This window comes from Panthera pardus, unplaced genomic scaffold, assembly GCF_024362965.1.
Source record: "Panthera pardus isolate Hobbes unplaced genomic scaffold, ASM2436296v1 HiC_scaffold_6, whole genome shotgun sequence".
Classification (NCBI taxonomy): Eukaryota; Metazoa; Chordata; class Mammalia; order Carnivora; family Felidae; genus Panthera; species Panthera pardus.
The window spans coordinates 96,869,577-96,885,522 of NW_026526991.1; the positions used below are offsets into that span (position 1 = coordinate 96,869,577).

Consider the following 15,946-nt stretch of genomic DNA (forward strand, 5'->3'; position numbering starts at 1 on the left):
TGATACAACACTTTTTTCAAATACAGTATTTTAATTACTCTGGTTATTCTAATAGTGTTGAAATATGTCTGTGGAATCTGACCTTACTTTAATGAGGACACTATTATTCATGAATTCCTTTCTTCTTCACTAATTTAGTGCTTTACATGTTTTCCAATCAGTATTATTATGCTATTATTGTAAATAAAAAACATTTATTCTATCATGAAACACTTATTTCAATCTCTACACAAGTTAGTACCAGACTTTATATTGTTCAACTGCAAATGAGTAGCATCCCTCACCCTGCACCCCACCCGGTGTCACTGTACTAGCAATGTCGTCAGCACATGACACACACTCTTGATCAAGACCTTCAGGGCAGTTTCATCCACATTGTAGCTGACACTACTCAGCTGCAGACATGAACAACCAAGGCGTGACTTATGCGGAACTCCATCATGCTAAGGGCTCAAAAAGACAGCAAGTGGAACCTAAGGGCACGAAAAGTTCCATTTCAGTAACTGAGGAGGAGATTGCCTATGCAGAATTAAGTCTTCAAAATGCTTCTCGGACCCTTCAAGGGAATGGCAAGAACTCTCCCTGCAAAGGTAAAACATTTAATACAAGCAGGTATATCTGTTTTAGGATGTGAAGGTAGGGTGCAGGTGTGGGGAAAGAGTAGGATTTCACATAGTTTTCATTTGTGAGGACCAGAGCTGGAGGTTGGAATATGGTATTGTAATTGAATGCATTGGTATATTCTGAGAGAAGATTCCAATGATAGTGATGGGTTTGAGGTGCAGGTTATTGTATGTGACTCCCTGTGCATTGTGGGTTCTCTTGTTTGTAAATCTCCTAAATGATTGTTTGCAGGCATCCTTTCTCAGTGTTTGCCTTTCTCTTCCTACTATTCACCTTCATGTCCAGAGAAGCTCATTGCCGGTATCTTGGGAACCCTCTGCCTCGTCTTGATGTCCACTGTGGTAACAATAGCTGTTATTCCCTGTAAGTACGTGTTTGAATGACTAAAAGGGAATTTTCACCTTACTGATCATTAGTTCCTCAACATAGTGTGTAAACACTTTGAATTTATTATCTCATTTTAATGCATTTTTTTTTATTTTTTTTTTCAACGTCTTTTATTTATTTTTGGGACAGAGAGAGACAGAGCATGAACGGGGGAGGGGCAGAGAGAGAGGGAGACACAGAATCGGAAACAGGCTCCAGGCTCCGAGCCATCGGCCCAGAGCCTGACGCGGGGCTCGAACTCACGGACCGCGAGATCGTGACCTGGCTGAAGTCGGAGGCTTAACCGACTGCGCCACCCAGGCGCCCCTCATTTTAATGCATTTTTAATGCATGCTCTAAGTGTGGAATGATTATTTAGAGGTTATCTAAAGTAGAAATAACAGAATACATTTAGGGAGAATTAAACATATATTTGGATTTAATAACTCAAAGGCAAGTCATAGAAGAGACTTTATGGTGAAATACTCATTAATTCTTGAGATTGCTTAAACCAAATATTGTAAGAGATGGCGAGATTTGGTTTTTTAAGCTTTTGAATTATTTTCTCTCTCATGTTCCTTACTGTATTAAATTTTTCTGGTAAAATAGCACACCTAATTTTAAACTAAGAAATTCAACTTATTATGATTCATTTCATTTAATATTATGGGTTTTTTTTGAGAATTGCTTTATGTTCTAGCTACTGAAGGACCAGCGCAGAGCGAAACATCCCTGGAAACGACAATCCAGAAAGGTACAACATCCCTTGCAAAATTCTGTTATTAGTTTAGTGTCTATTTTAGCTCTATCTTCAAGTAGGCAAAGAAGATAACAGATTCTTTTGGAAAAGTGAATTCAAAAATTGCTTAATGATCACCATACCTGTTGTTAACAATTGCCCCACATTTCCTCCTTCTATAACATGATAAAACATAAATCATTCCATAAAGATGGTTTTGTTCACTGACTCTCATGACATGTAAGATGGACATTTTTGTGGTTGCTTTATTTGGGCACTTAAATTAGGAGATGAAAGCCTAAGTCTTCTCTGAGAGCGTGTGTGTTTTGTTTTAACTTTATCAGCTTGTGAAGGTATATGAATATGGTAGGTACACATACGTGTATCCATATACAGTATGTAAATTTTCATTTTGTAATATTCAAAGCTTTTTGGATAATATCTCGTATTATCTCTCTCCAGCGTGTCTCTGTTGTCATTGTCTGAAAGAGTGGTTTACGTATTCCAAGAATTGCTATTACATTAGCACTGAGGGAAAATCATGGAACGAGAGTTTGGCATCCTGTGCTTCTAACAACTCTAACCTGCTCTACTATGATGATGAAGAGGACAAGGTAAGTTTTCAAATGTTTCCAGATTCTATTAAAAGCTTGTCATTAAATGGGGCTCCTGAGTGGCTCAGTGGATTAAGCCTCCGACTTTGGCTCAAGTCATGATGTCAAGTTTTGTGAGTTTGAGCCCCACAGCGGGCTCTGTGCTGACAGCCCAGAGCCTGGAGTCTGCTTCAGATTCTGTGTCTCCTTCTCTCTCCGCTTCTCCCCTGCTCGTGCTCTCTCTCTGTGTCTCAAAAATAAATAAATGTTAAAAAAAGAAAAAGAAAAAGGTTGCAATTAATATTATGCTTGTATAATTCATCCATAATTTTATATGTATTTGTAGTTTATTTCTTTTAAAATGTTTAATATTCCATGGTTTGACTCTATGACACATTATTTATAGTTTTATACCTTGAATGTACATTTGATAATTTCCAGTTCTTGCTTTTCATAGGATCCTGTGCTTCTAGAAATGCTCTTTTGTCTGAAATTAACTTTAGTATTTCATTTTACAACACATCAAGGAAACTAGACATATGATTGTACACATTGATTACAATAGACTTAGAATCACACAATTCTAAATTACATCAAGAGACAGAAGTTTAGAGCCTTTATCAGGCCTGTCCATTTTCCTTTTATGAAATATCTCTGCTTATTTTGGGGCTGTATATCAATGGAATCATTCAGGGTGCATTTTTATGTGTGTCTCCCTTCTCTCCCAGGTGCTACTTGTAATCCATCTTAGTAACACACTTGTCTACAGTTTGTGAATATTCACTGCTCTCATATGAATATGACATTTTAAAAACCATTCTCAGAAATTTAGTTCCTTTTTCATATGTGGGTATTATGAATAATTATGTTAAAAAAGTCTTTTCTATGTCTTCCTCCACATATCATATTGATAATCATTTATTGCACATAGTGACAAATTATATATTTATGTAAAATAAATGTATGGTTTTTGTAATAAAATAATAATATGTAAATGTAACATAATTGTATTCATGTATAATTATACTACACTTCTCTGTAAGCATTAGTAGGAAATTGCACAGTGATAGATATGTGTATATTTCACTATTATAAATTATCCCTACATTTTTCTGTTTTATTGTGTAAAATACATTGTACCAAATAGGCCTTTGATCCGAAACTCAGCAGTCTCAGGAAAATTAATTAAATGTTCTGATGGTTAGAATGGTTAGAAACACTACCATTTTCCTGGGTTGCAAATCTCAAGGCTATTCTCTTTTGTGAGAATGAGAAGTGCTGGGTTGTGTCTTTTGCCCATTTCTCCAGGACGGTGTCTTCTTTTCACTTCTCAGAAGTCTTTGTCATATTTTAGACCTGAGCTCTTTTTTGAGCTTTTAAGATGCAAATACCTGCATCTGCATTTTCACTCTCCTATTGGAGTCTTTTAATGATCAGAATTTTAATGTTACCATGGTCCTACTTAGCGTTTTGTACATTACAATGAATATTATTGGACCTATTTCAGAAGTTAGCCAAAGTTCATGAATAGAATTTCCTATATTATTTTCCTATATTTACGTTTTTCTTTATTTCTTTATTTTTTAACTTTTCATTATGATTTATGATCCAATTAGAATTTATTTTTTGTGATGCTTTATGTCTGAGGCTGTGAGATAAGAGTGAAAGTTGTATATGTCTACATCATTACCTCATTGACGGAGCATCATTTATAGCAAAGTAGGTCTTTTCTTCATCAGTAACTTTATATACATAAAGGTATATATATATATATATATATATATATGTGCTCTAATCTCCTTGATATAAGTAATATAGATATTATATATCTTTATATAGATGATTGTATATTCATAGATCACAGTCTACACAGTCTATCACAGCCCACAGCAGTTCGAGTAAAATGTAGAGACTCACTTGCCTTTACGGTCCATTACCGTGTTCCATTTATACTACAAGTGGCCTAAATATTTCTCTGCTTACATGGAGAATCACTGCATGTTATAACTTTGCTTCAACTGATACTTTTGCTTCAAATATCAAACGATTTCGAAAACACAGGAGGTGAAGGAAAGTTCATTAGACCTGGTAAGAATTTTATTCTTACGTTTGTGCTCTCTTTCTTCCTTATGATCCAAAATGCCTTCTTTTACCATGTATTCTCTCTAGCAATTCTTTCAGAGTGGGTCTGGTGGTCATACATTTTCTTAGTGTTCCTTGATCGGAGAATGTCTTGATTTCTTTTGCATGTGTGTTGATTCTTTTGGTGGGTAGTCCATGGTTTTTTAATAGAATCACCCAGTTAGTGTCTAAAACTTTTCTGTTTATCAAGCATGCCTTTTTTTTTTCTGTTATTTTGACCAGAGAGAAAAAATATTTAGGAGACTTGGGTGTGTACCTGTTGATGTCTGTGGTTTGCTAGGCTCTCTTACACCAGTCTACGTGAGTTAGAGGGAAATTCCGGGGTGCTCACCTCCATGTCATTCCTCGGGTCTCCAGGGCTGGGATCTGTCAGCTTTCTCATTAGCATTCTGAATCTTATGTCACCTTCTGCATAATGCCCAGGGATTGTAGCTGCATTGGTGGGAGGAACAGGGAAAAGTCTATCCACTCTATCTTTCCAGAACAGAAAGTCTGGTGTGGAGTGGCTTTCGTTTGAATGCTCCTAAGATTAATAGTGTTGGACCTATTTTTCTGTACTCACTTGCCATCTATGCATGGTGTTTGGTGACATATCTATTGAAATATTTTGCTAATAGTTTTACTTTCTTTTTCATTGTATTTTGAGCATTCTTTATTTACCCTGGCGGCAAGTCTTTTATTAGACGTATGGTTTGTAAATGTTTCTTCACAAGTTTATGACTGTCTTTTTTCTTCCAAGAGCAGATATTGTCTGGATGAACTACACTTCATCAATTTCTTCTTCTATGGATCGTGCTTTTGTACTCTATCAAATCTCTGGCCAACTGTAGGTCATGCCTTTTTTTATAAAATATTTGAACGTTTTTATGTGTGATCAATTTTGAGCACTTTAATGTAGTATAAAGCATATAATCATTAATCATATTTGATACTCCATTGTTTCCAGAAAATTTGTTGAAAAGACTGTACTTTCTCCACTGAATGACTTTGCATTTTTGTGCAATTCTGCATTTCATATTGTGTGGGTACAGATTTTGCCCTTTCTCATCTGTTTAATTAATGTCCTTATGTATTTTTATGTCTGTTTTGTACTTGAAAGATCGTCTTTTTTATTTTAAAAGTTTATTAATTTATTTAGAGAGAGTGAGAATGCAAGCAGAGGGAGGGGCAGAGAGAGAGAGAGAGAGAGAGAGAGAGAGGCAGAGAATCCCACGCAGGGTCCATGGTTTCAGCACAGAGCCTGACCTGGGGCTCCATCTCAGGAACCATGAGCAGTAATCAAGAGTCAGAAGCATAAATGAATGATCTACCCAGGTGCCCACAAAATTGTCCTTTTTTAAATGGTCAATTCATTCAAGTTCATTTTGAAAGTTATGCTACCTATTCAGGATCTTTGCATGGATGTTTCCTATTCATTTCTATCTTTCTGAAGTCTTCATTCAATGTTTATTTTTTAGTTATTTATTTTGTGTGAGAGAGAAAGTGCATGGGAGAGGGACAGAGAGAGAGACAGAGAGAGAGAGAGAGAGAAAGAGAGAGATGGAGATAGAAAAACTTCCAAGCAGATTCCTCCCTGTCAGTGCAGAACCCAATGCGGAGCTCAAACTCACAGACCCTGACATCATGACCTGAGCCCAAATCAAGAGTTGGACACTCAACCAAAGGAACCTCCCAGTCACCCCTTTATAAAGGTTTTTTAAAAATAAAAATAAAAATAAATATTTTTTTTATCATTTACTTTCTTTATCACAGAAATCACATCAATTGATCTTCTTTGCTAATGTGATAAATGTGATAATGTGGGAATGTGATAAATCCCTCAGTGGGTGGTTCACTTGCTACAACTGATAAACCTGTACTGACACCTCTTTATCACCCAAAGTCCATTGTTTACTCTCAGGTTTACTCTTGATGTTGTGCATTTTAAAAGTTTGCAAAAATATATAACGACACGTATGGAGTTATACAGAATAGTTTCCCATCCTTCAAAATCCTCTGTCCTTCACCTGTCCATGCTTTTTCCCCCCTAAACCCTATCAACCACTGATCTCTTTACTGTCTCCATAATTTTGTTTTTTCCAGATGGTCATATAGTGGGAATCATACAGTCTCACATCTTACATTGCATTTCACTAGATCATGCATCTTAACCAACGTAAGCACACATGTTAGGAGTGTTAACTATCACATTGTTGCCCAAAAGATATCTAGAAATTTCACCTTGTAAAACTGGAATTCAACGCACTGAACAATAATTCCCCTTCTCTTCTTTCCCCTCAACCCTGAGCAATCACTATTCTACTTGCTCTGTCTATCACTTTTACTACTTTGGATACTTCATATAAGTGGAAGCATACAGTTTTATTTTTTACTTCGTATGTATGACTGGCTTATTTCACTTAGCATAATGTCCTGGAGCTTCAACCATATTGTAGTAGGTGATAAGATTTCCTTCCTTTTTACAGCTGAACAATATTACAGTGTTATGTGTATATTACGCTTTCTTTTCCATTCATCCATCAGTGGATATTTGGGCTGCTTCTATCACATGGCTTTTATGAATAATGCTGCAGTGAGCATGGATATATATAAATATATATATATATATACATATATATATACATATATATATGTATATATATATGTATATATATATATATCTTTGAGATCTTGCTTTCAATGCTTTTAGATAGTTTCTTATATGTGGGATTGCTGATTCATGTGGTAATTGTATTTGCGATTTCTTGAGGAAGCTCCACACATGACTTCATAACGGCTGACCGATTTATATTCCCAGCAACCGTGTGTGGGTCTCCTCCTTTTCGACCTCCTCACTGACACATTTTTAAGAAATGTTTATTTACTTATTTTGAGAGAAAGAGAAAGAGAGAGAGCAAGCAGGGGAGGTGTCGAAGGAGGGAGAGAGAGAGCATCTGAAACCAGATCTACGCCATCAACACAAAACCCGATGCGGGGCTAAACCCACAAACTGTGACATCATGACCGGAACCAAAACCAAGATTCGGATGTTAACCAACTGAGCCACCCAGGCACCCCGACACGTGTGTGTGTGTGTGTGTGTGTGTGTGTTGCATCCATCGTAATGAGTATAAGGTGATAACTCATCGTGAATTTGATTTGCATTTCTCTGCTCATTAGTGGTATTGAGCATCTTTTCATATGGTTTCACCATCTGTATATATTCTTTGCAAATTTGTGTATTTCATTTCTTTGCCCATTTTTTCATTGTCTCTTTTGGTATTGGCTATAGTCATCACTGACTTGCAGATTCCTTGTATATTTTAGATATGATTCCCTTGTTTGATATATGATTTGCAAATGTTTTTCCCACTCTGTATTGTCTTTGCTGAACATGCCTTTTAATGCACAGAATTGTTTCAGGTTGACATTGCCCAGTTGTCTACAATGGACTTTTCCTTTGTGCTCTGTGGTTTTAGTGGCCTAGCCAAGAAATCACTGCCAAATACAATGCTGTTTAATATCCCCCCCTTCTTTCTTTGAGGAACTTTATAGTTTTGCATCTTACATTTATGTCTTTAGTTCATTTGGAGTTAATTTTAGTATAAGGTGTAAATGTAAACATCCAACTTCATTCTTCTGCATGTGGGAAGTCAGTTTCCAAACACCATTTGTAAAAGATCCATTGTTTCCCTATTGAATCGTTCTGGCATCCTTATCAAACCTGATTAGACTGATTACACCTGCATTTGTGTCTGGATATTTTTAAGGGATTGTTTCCATGGGGGATTTAGGGTCTGTGTCTTTCTGTTCCTTCATCTTGCTGCTTGTATCCCGTTCCAGTTGGAACTAGTGTGCAGGGCAGGGATATGGATTCTGTCCTAGATAATGTTGCGTAAGGCTGATGGAGGTGGAAGACGTGTCACCCATCCCTGATTTTCACACTGATTTGAGTCACTTCACAATCCACTCTCTTCCCTCAAGAGTATTTCTTTGTATTTGCCACTGTTCTTTGGTCTTTTCATTATGATGTCATGAGACGTGGATTTGTATGTGCTCATTCTGTTAGCAGTTTGCTATGTCTCTGGTGTCTAAAATATTTTAAATGATGTTAGTAAGCTGTTCATTCGTCGTGCCTTAAGATTGTTGTTCTATTTTATTTTCTGCCTCTGTTGTACTTCTCATATTCTACTTAGATGTAAGTTGGCTTTCTGGATACTGTTTTGAAAGTCTCTGAATTCTGTAAATTCATATATAAAATTCTCTTTTTTCTGTTTCACCCTAAGATATGAATAGATTTTGTTACTCCTCCAATTTCATCAGTTCTTTTCTACCGCATCCCAAATTTTCTGCAGAGAAAATTTAGTGAATTTTCCATTTCAGGTATGTATTTGTTCACTCAGATTCTCTGTGATTTCTTCATATAGTTTTATTTCTCTATTGATATTGCCTACTTGCTAAATTACTGCCATCACATGCTCCTTAACTATTTCAACTAAGATTTCTGTATAGTTTACATATCTTTATAAGTAGGACTTTTCAATGTTTTTTTTAATATGTGCAACAATTACCCCATTAGAAGGTCTATTGACATATGCTTTCCTTTTGTTGGAAGATATTTTCCAATTTCTCTTCACATTTTTTAACTTTTTATGGAGACATTTTTATAAATACAGTTTATTAAATATGGATTCTCTTTCATTTCTCCTAGATTTACTATGTTTTTTTGTTGTAAAAACTTTATGGCAGTATCTTCTCCACTGAAGTCTCTTTGCTAATAGTTTTCTTCAATTTTTCCATGTTCTTATTGCTTACTTTTATGACCTTGTGACTTTGAAGCCTTAATGTTAATTACTAGCTTTTTTTTTTGTTTTTGTTGTTTGTTTTTTTTTTTGTTGTTTTTTAAGAAAAGATGTGTTCAAACACTGCAGGTCACTACCGCTTCCACGTTCTGCAGTGTGACCTCAGTGCCTGTGTGTGAATGCGGGAGGGGACTCTTCAGACCTTTACTCTCAGTTCCTAAGTGTCCTTGTGCTCTTACTTTCTCCTGGGTTCCTCTTGGTCTCCTCTCCATGTGTGTCTATTTTTTCCATAAGCTAAGAGTGTTAGAGAGCCAATGTCAACTTTCTGTTTCTTTCTCCCATCCAGTATCTTTCCATTATATTTATGGGGGTCACAGTGGTTGACACAAACACCACAACCTCTGACCAGCACAAGTATGGGTTTTCTTCATCATCACCGAGCGATACCAGCACTTGGAGCTGAAATTCAATGGGTGCCCGTCCCCATCCCCAGCGCTGATCAGGTCTCCCCCTGTGGTGCCAGCACCTTTGCTCTTTGCAGCTTCTCCCAGTTATAACAGCTTCAGTCTGCTTATCACTGAGCCAGGAGTGGGCAGGTGGGGAGACACGGGACCATCCTAGGCAAGAATATGACAAATGTGCTTCTGACTTGAATCTCCAGGATTTTTTCCAATGTACGTATTTCATAAGTTATTAACCTGTGATCCATTTTCTAAACTCTGAAATTGTTTTCACGGTCAGTTTGTCCTCTTCACTTAGTCCTACTAAGATAATTTTATACTTTCATGTCCACTGTGTGAAATTATATTATAATTTGAAAGTGTCTACAAAGGAAGAAAGGATGAACTTTTATGTGTTATGACAGAATTCAAATGAGTATAAGAGCTTGTATTTGACTCCCAATAAATTTTATTTTCTCATAGTTTTTGCTGAATTTACTCCGTGCTACTACATGGATTAGAGGCTCCCAGAGAAGCCATCATAGTTCATCTGTGCAGCCAAAAGCCTTAACATTTTCTTCCAAAGTGTAAGTCCCATGACAACTTTTGATTTTATGCCTCACAAGAATTGTTCTTAGAAACAAAAACAACAATGTGTGAACAATCGGATAAACACAGTAGTTGAAGGTTTTCCAGAGAAAAATGGTATGGGAAATCTTGAGATGGAGATATATAAGTATGAGTCAAAATGGATGGTTTATTCATCAAAATACTGTGGTACATAGTAAGAGATATAAGTAATCTTATGTATTAATGAGATTTAATTCTCTGTATTTCAGGTTGTCAGTATCTTCAAGGATCCACAAGAATTGTCCATATATCGATTTTCGTACAAAAAAAATTTATTTTGCACCGTGCTCATTTAGAAGACGATATGTTTGTAAGCACCAGGCATTTTAGTTACCTCATTTTGGTAGAATGCTGTTTCACCATTGATAAGGAATCCATCACTCATTACTTCAACAGCCATACAATTGTTTTCTTTTCACATTAGAAGACAATGTTTTTTAGTGTAATTTTAGATTCACAACAAAACTAAGAGGAAGTTCCAGAGAACCTTCTATTGAACCTGTCTGCACACGTGCATGGGGTCTTCCATTATCACCATCATGCACTAGAATGTTTCATTTTTTATCAAGGATGAACCCATATCAATGCATCTATATCACCCAAAGTCCAACGTGTACCTGAGGCTTCATCTTTTGTGGTATAGAACTGTTTCTCAAATTTAATTATATTAATATAAAAAATATACACTGAGGTATATATTATTTGTTTCTTAAGCTTTTGCTATTTGGTAACATTAATTATATATATATATATATATGTATGTATATATATATATACATACATATATATATATATATTACAAGTCATAATATTATTGTAAAAATTCTCAACAAAGTGAATAATTCCATTGTAATTCCAAGTAATTAATTTGTCCTAACCCTTAAGGGACCTCAAATGAGGATTGAACCACCCAGGGTGATGAGGTTATCAGTCAGATATGAGTCAGGAGACAGAAACAAGGGGACACTTGAAGTAAACATTTATCTACTTATAAGAGAAAGCTTACTAAAAGGAAAGGATAGTAGTTAAAGAAAATTACAAAGAATATCCTAGAATTAAAGGACAGATCACTGAAGCCAGATCTACTCTCTGAAGATGGGATTCAGATGTCATTGAAGACGATGTGGCTACACACAGCTTCACAGCTGACAGACTCACTGGATTGGCATGGGACAGATCAGCTCCACATTCCACAGGCTGAACTTGATGAGGAAGGATCTCAGGCTGTGACTGGCAAACAGGAAGAGCTCCCTGTCAGAGCACCAGGAGGAAAGACCAGAAGACAGGAAACTGACAGATTGCCTACAAGAACTTGCTGGAGGACGAATACACGTGACTTCCTGCAAGACTACAACTGGCAACCAAGCCATGGCGGCCAAATGAGAGACAACACCATGAAGCCAGGAAGAAGAGCCCTTTCTGCTGCACTGGCTCTCCATTGTCTTTTACTGACAAGGGTCAACTTCATGTGAGATGACAAGAGACAAAATGGATAGGATCTTCCACCGTTATCTGAGAACAGGGCACTGAGGGTGGATTTGGAGCTGAGAGTACTAAAAGAACGGCCCCTTGAGGTTATCATACAACAACCACAGGGTTGCTGTATAAGAACCATTCAGATCGGCCCACTTCCTCCGATGATGGAACCAAAGTGTACTCTCCAAATCTCTCTTGGTACCACACATCAAAGGTTAAACTCATTTTGAGATAGAGATGGCTTTCTAGTTGGATAATAACTGGTATCTTATTTGTTGTTTTCCTTACATGGATTCAAATATTTTGGAAAAGATTTATTTTTTTAATGTTTTCATGCACACACCTCTGTCAGTCTTTACGACCGTGCTAAAAAATACTTTGAGGCAAAAAAATAAAATGTTCAATAATAGAGAAAACAAAAAATTAAAATGTACAGAAATTAGTGTGGGTCAAATGTTTACTTATTGCCAGAATTCAAGACAAACTTGAGTAATTTGATGATGATTCAGAGATATTTCTACCCTTATTCAATTATAAGAGGGAAAGAGATTTACCTTGATTATTATTTGTAAACCAAATTCATATTTCACACATATTTATATCTGTGAAGTGAGACATACTCTTTATATTCTCTGTACATAATCCTTATAGTCTTCTAGAAAAAATTATATGAATATTCAAAATGAGTTGAATATAGTTGTTAATGGAAACTGTAACTAATTACTAAAGTTGTGTTTCATAGTACCCAAGTTTGCAATGACATTGAAAATTACACATTAATCTTTCATTTACCTGTTGTGGTTTGACTATGTTATAACTGATCAAGGCTGGACTTGACTCCAGACTACTTGTTATAGCAGATCAAGGCTGGACCTTACTCTGGACTGCATACACGTTCAGCTCAGATCCCTGTATAGATTTCATTTTGAGAAGACCCGGCTGCCTGGTCTATGATCTTTTATAGGAGAGATAGCTAGCAGAAATGTGTTTCTTAGTGCCTGGTCTCTGAAGTCATGAGCTATCACATTCCCACTCACATTCCCACTCATGTAATGTACATTGTGAAAACAAGTGATCACATCCTTACATTATATTGTGAAAACAAGTCACAAGGGCCAACTTCTCGTGGTGGTCTGTAGAGTATACTCTTTTCAACGTTGTCAGAGGGAAGAAATGTAGATTCACTGAAAAGAATCTAATCTACCACTATAGCCATAGGAATGTTTTTTTATTATATTGCTTGATTTAGATAAGTTTGTAAAAGAAAATATGGATAGTTTCTAAAAGATATGTTTGCAAAAGGAAATGATTGGGAAATGGATTAAAAATTTAGTACTTTCTTAACTTCCCAACTGGGTCTTTTTCTTCTGTGCTGAAAATCCTCATAAAGCAGTTTTCTACAGTGACAGACATAATGGTATAGGTGCTTTCACCACGGTCCTTGAACAACTTATAAATAAGGTATAAGCATAAAGGTGTAAAGTAAGGACATTGGCAGTGAACGCGGTCACTTCATGAAATTTCTAAGTGCACACTTGTAGTCTTGGGGCTCAGTTTTGTAACTGCTCTGGCTCGGTTTCCTCTGCTAGAAATTATGGAAGAAATAGTATCTTATTCATAGTTACTTGAAGAGTATTTGAACAGTACCTCTTGGCCCATGAGCGTTCACTAGATCTGAGTCGTTTTCGCTTAAGAGTTTGATGCTTTTGTGCCATCACCTGTGACATGATGACCTTAATTGTAACAACTTATGTAGGAATAAATAAAAATAAACAATATGATGCCGATAGATCCTTGAAATAAAGCCTAAGTCCATTAAGTTCTTCCTGTCTGTGATCTCTTCGTACTGTGCTTTTCTCAATGTTCAATAAAGGCCATTTTCCAATAAAACTGTTGTTCTGTCTTCTTCCTTCCCCCCAGTGAAATAGTAGGATATCAGAAATGTAATCTGACAACCATTTTGACCTTATACACCACAGAAATCTGCATCAAAAAAGGTGAGAAATTCAAGACACATCATGTATGGACACTAGAGTAATTTCTTCCATATATGTGTTTCATATTTTGAAATCAAGTCACAATAACTGTTCTTTCCCCTTATTGCCAAGAACCCCAGTCTCCTCACAAAGTGTGTTATTTGGATATAAGTAAAGACTGTCTCTTTTGGAATTGAAGAATTTGAAGGGGATTTTCAAGCTGGACACGATAGCCTGTTTGATTAGTAGATTTGGGGATCCTACAGGGTCCAAGGTGAAGAAGGGATTGAAATGTCCTTTCCCTTCCAATGTTGGAGTTTCCCATCCACACCTATGCATCTGTTACCATAAAGAATGGAGAAAAATAAGGGACGCTGCTAAATACATTCTGATGTAGAACCCCTCCCAGTTTTCTCCCAAAGAATTTTTTACATTTCTACATACATGCATAAAACAGTGCAAAAATTATAACTTATACCCATAAGAAGCCATGGAAATTATTTATGAGCTTGGGTTAGGGGATCCACCAACACCACTGGAGATATATAAATATGGAACATTATTAGGGAGATGATCATTAAGAATAAATTGAGAGTAGAAAGAATCACACAGAAGTCAGGGATATCAAGATCAAATTGGTAAGTTTCTCTGTGTCTACCTTGTGAGGTTATGCATAGGTATTGTACATATTGGGCTCATTACTTTGGCTGCCATAATGCAGAAAGGACTGAGCTGTGTATCCAGATTCTCTTGTCCCAAATTTACTAATATTAAAATTTTGTGTTCTGGTAATTAATGGGTGTAAAGTTGGAGATAAATCTCTAGGGGCACCTGGGTGGCTCAGTCGGTTTATGTCTGACTCCTGATTTTGACTCAGTTCATTGTCTCCTGGTTCATGACACTGAGTCTCACATCAGACTCTGCACTGACAGCTTGGAGCCTGCTTGGGATTCTGTCTCTCCCTCTCTCTGCCTCTCCCTCTTTTCTCTCTCTCTCTCTCTCTCTCTCTCTCACCCTCAAAATAAATGAAGTTATTTTAAAAAGAGTCCTTGAAAACTAATTCACCTTGCCATCATATTCCAAAGATATTTTCATATCTAGTTCATCCATCGTGCCTAGGTCACCTGGTTTGCCATTATTAGAAATAGTTAGATACTTGATATCATAAAAAGTAAACTCTAATTACCCATATTATTTTGAGTCATTTTGCGTATGGTGTTTTTTATACATCTAGGCATAGATTTCATTAAAGTTAAACACCAAAAATGGGAACCCATGTTTAAACGTGTAACAAAGGACAATATAAATTGTTTAATTTAAAACTTAAATGTGTATAAGTACAGGAATAATAGATGTAAGTACCTCCAACTTCAGAAGACATTAGTGAAATTTACATGATTTGGCATCATTGATGAATGCTTTGGATTAATCCTACCTATATATAGAAAGAAGCAGTCAAACAAAACGAGGAGATAGAGAAATACGGTCCAAATGAAAAAAAAAAAAAGATAAAATCTCAGAAAAAGATGGACATAAAAAGGAGATAAGCCATCTACCTGATAAACAGTTCAAAGTAATGATCATCCACATGCTCACCAAACCCAAGAGAAGGGTAGATGAACACAGAACTTCAACAAAGAACTGGAAAATGTAACCGAAGAAACAATCAGGCCTGAAGAGTACAATGATGGAAATTAAAGACTACATTAGAATGAATCAATAACAGATTAGGTGATGCAGAAGGATCATCTACCTGGAGGACAATGTAGTAGAAATCATGCAAGCAGAACAACAACAGGAAAACATTAGTTTTATTTTATTTTATTGTTATTTATTTTTATATTAGGGAGAGAGAGAGAGAGTTTGAAAAGGGAGAGGGACAGGGGATATTGAGAAAGAGGATCTCAAGCTGGTTCCACACTCAGTGCAGAGCCGGACGTGGGGTTCCTACCCTTGATCCTGGGATCATGACCTGAGTGGAAATCACGAGTTAGAGTCTCAACTGACTGAGCTACCCAGGCGTCCTAATTCTACAAAATTTTTCAAGGGAGTTGACACCTCTGCATCCTAAATTAGTCTCAAAACTGAAGACAATGGAAAATTTCCAAATTCATTCCATATGGACAGCGTTACCCCGAAGCCAAAACCAAACAAGGAAATCAAACACACCCAGACACAC

At 36.4% G+C, this 15,946-nt stretch overlaps 1 protein-coding gene across 1 annotated transcript; it reads left to right on the forward strand.

Moving 5' to 3' along the window:
- Positions 1-347: 347 nt before the first annotated feature.
- On the forward strand, positions 348-10,848 carry LOC128775032 (NKG2-A/NKG2-B type II integral membrane protein-like). Its single transcript, XM_053895488.1, has 6 exons — positions 348-590; positions 910-987; positions 1,691-1,744; positions 2,192-2,343; positions 10,169-10,272; positions 10,525-10,848. The coding sequence occupies exons 1-6, from the start codon at positions 404-406 to the stop codon at positions 10,643-10,645; spliced, it is 696 nt and encodes a 231-aa protein (XP_053751463.1). The 5' UTR covers positions 348-403; the 3' UTR covers positions 10,646-10,848.
- The last annotated feature ends 5,098 nt before the right edge of the window (positions 10,849-15,946 follow it).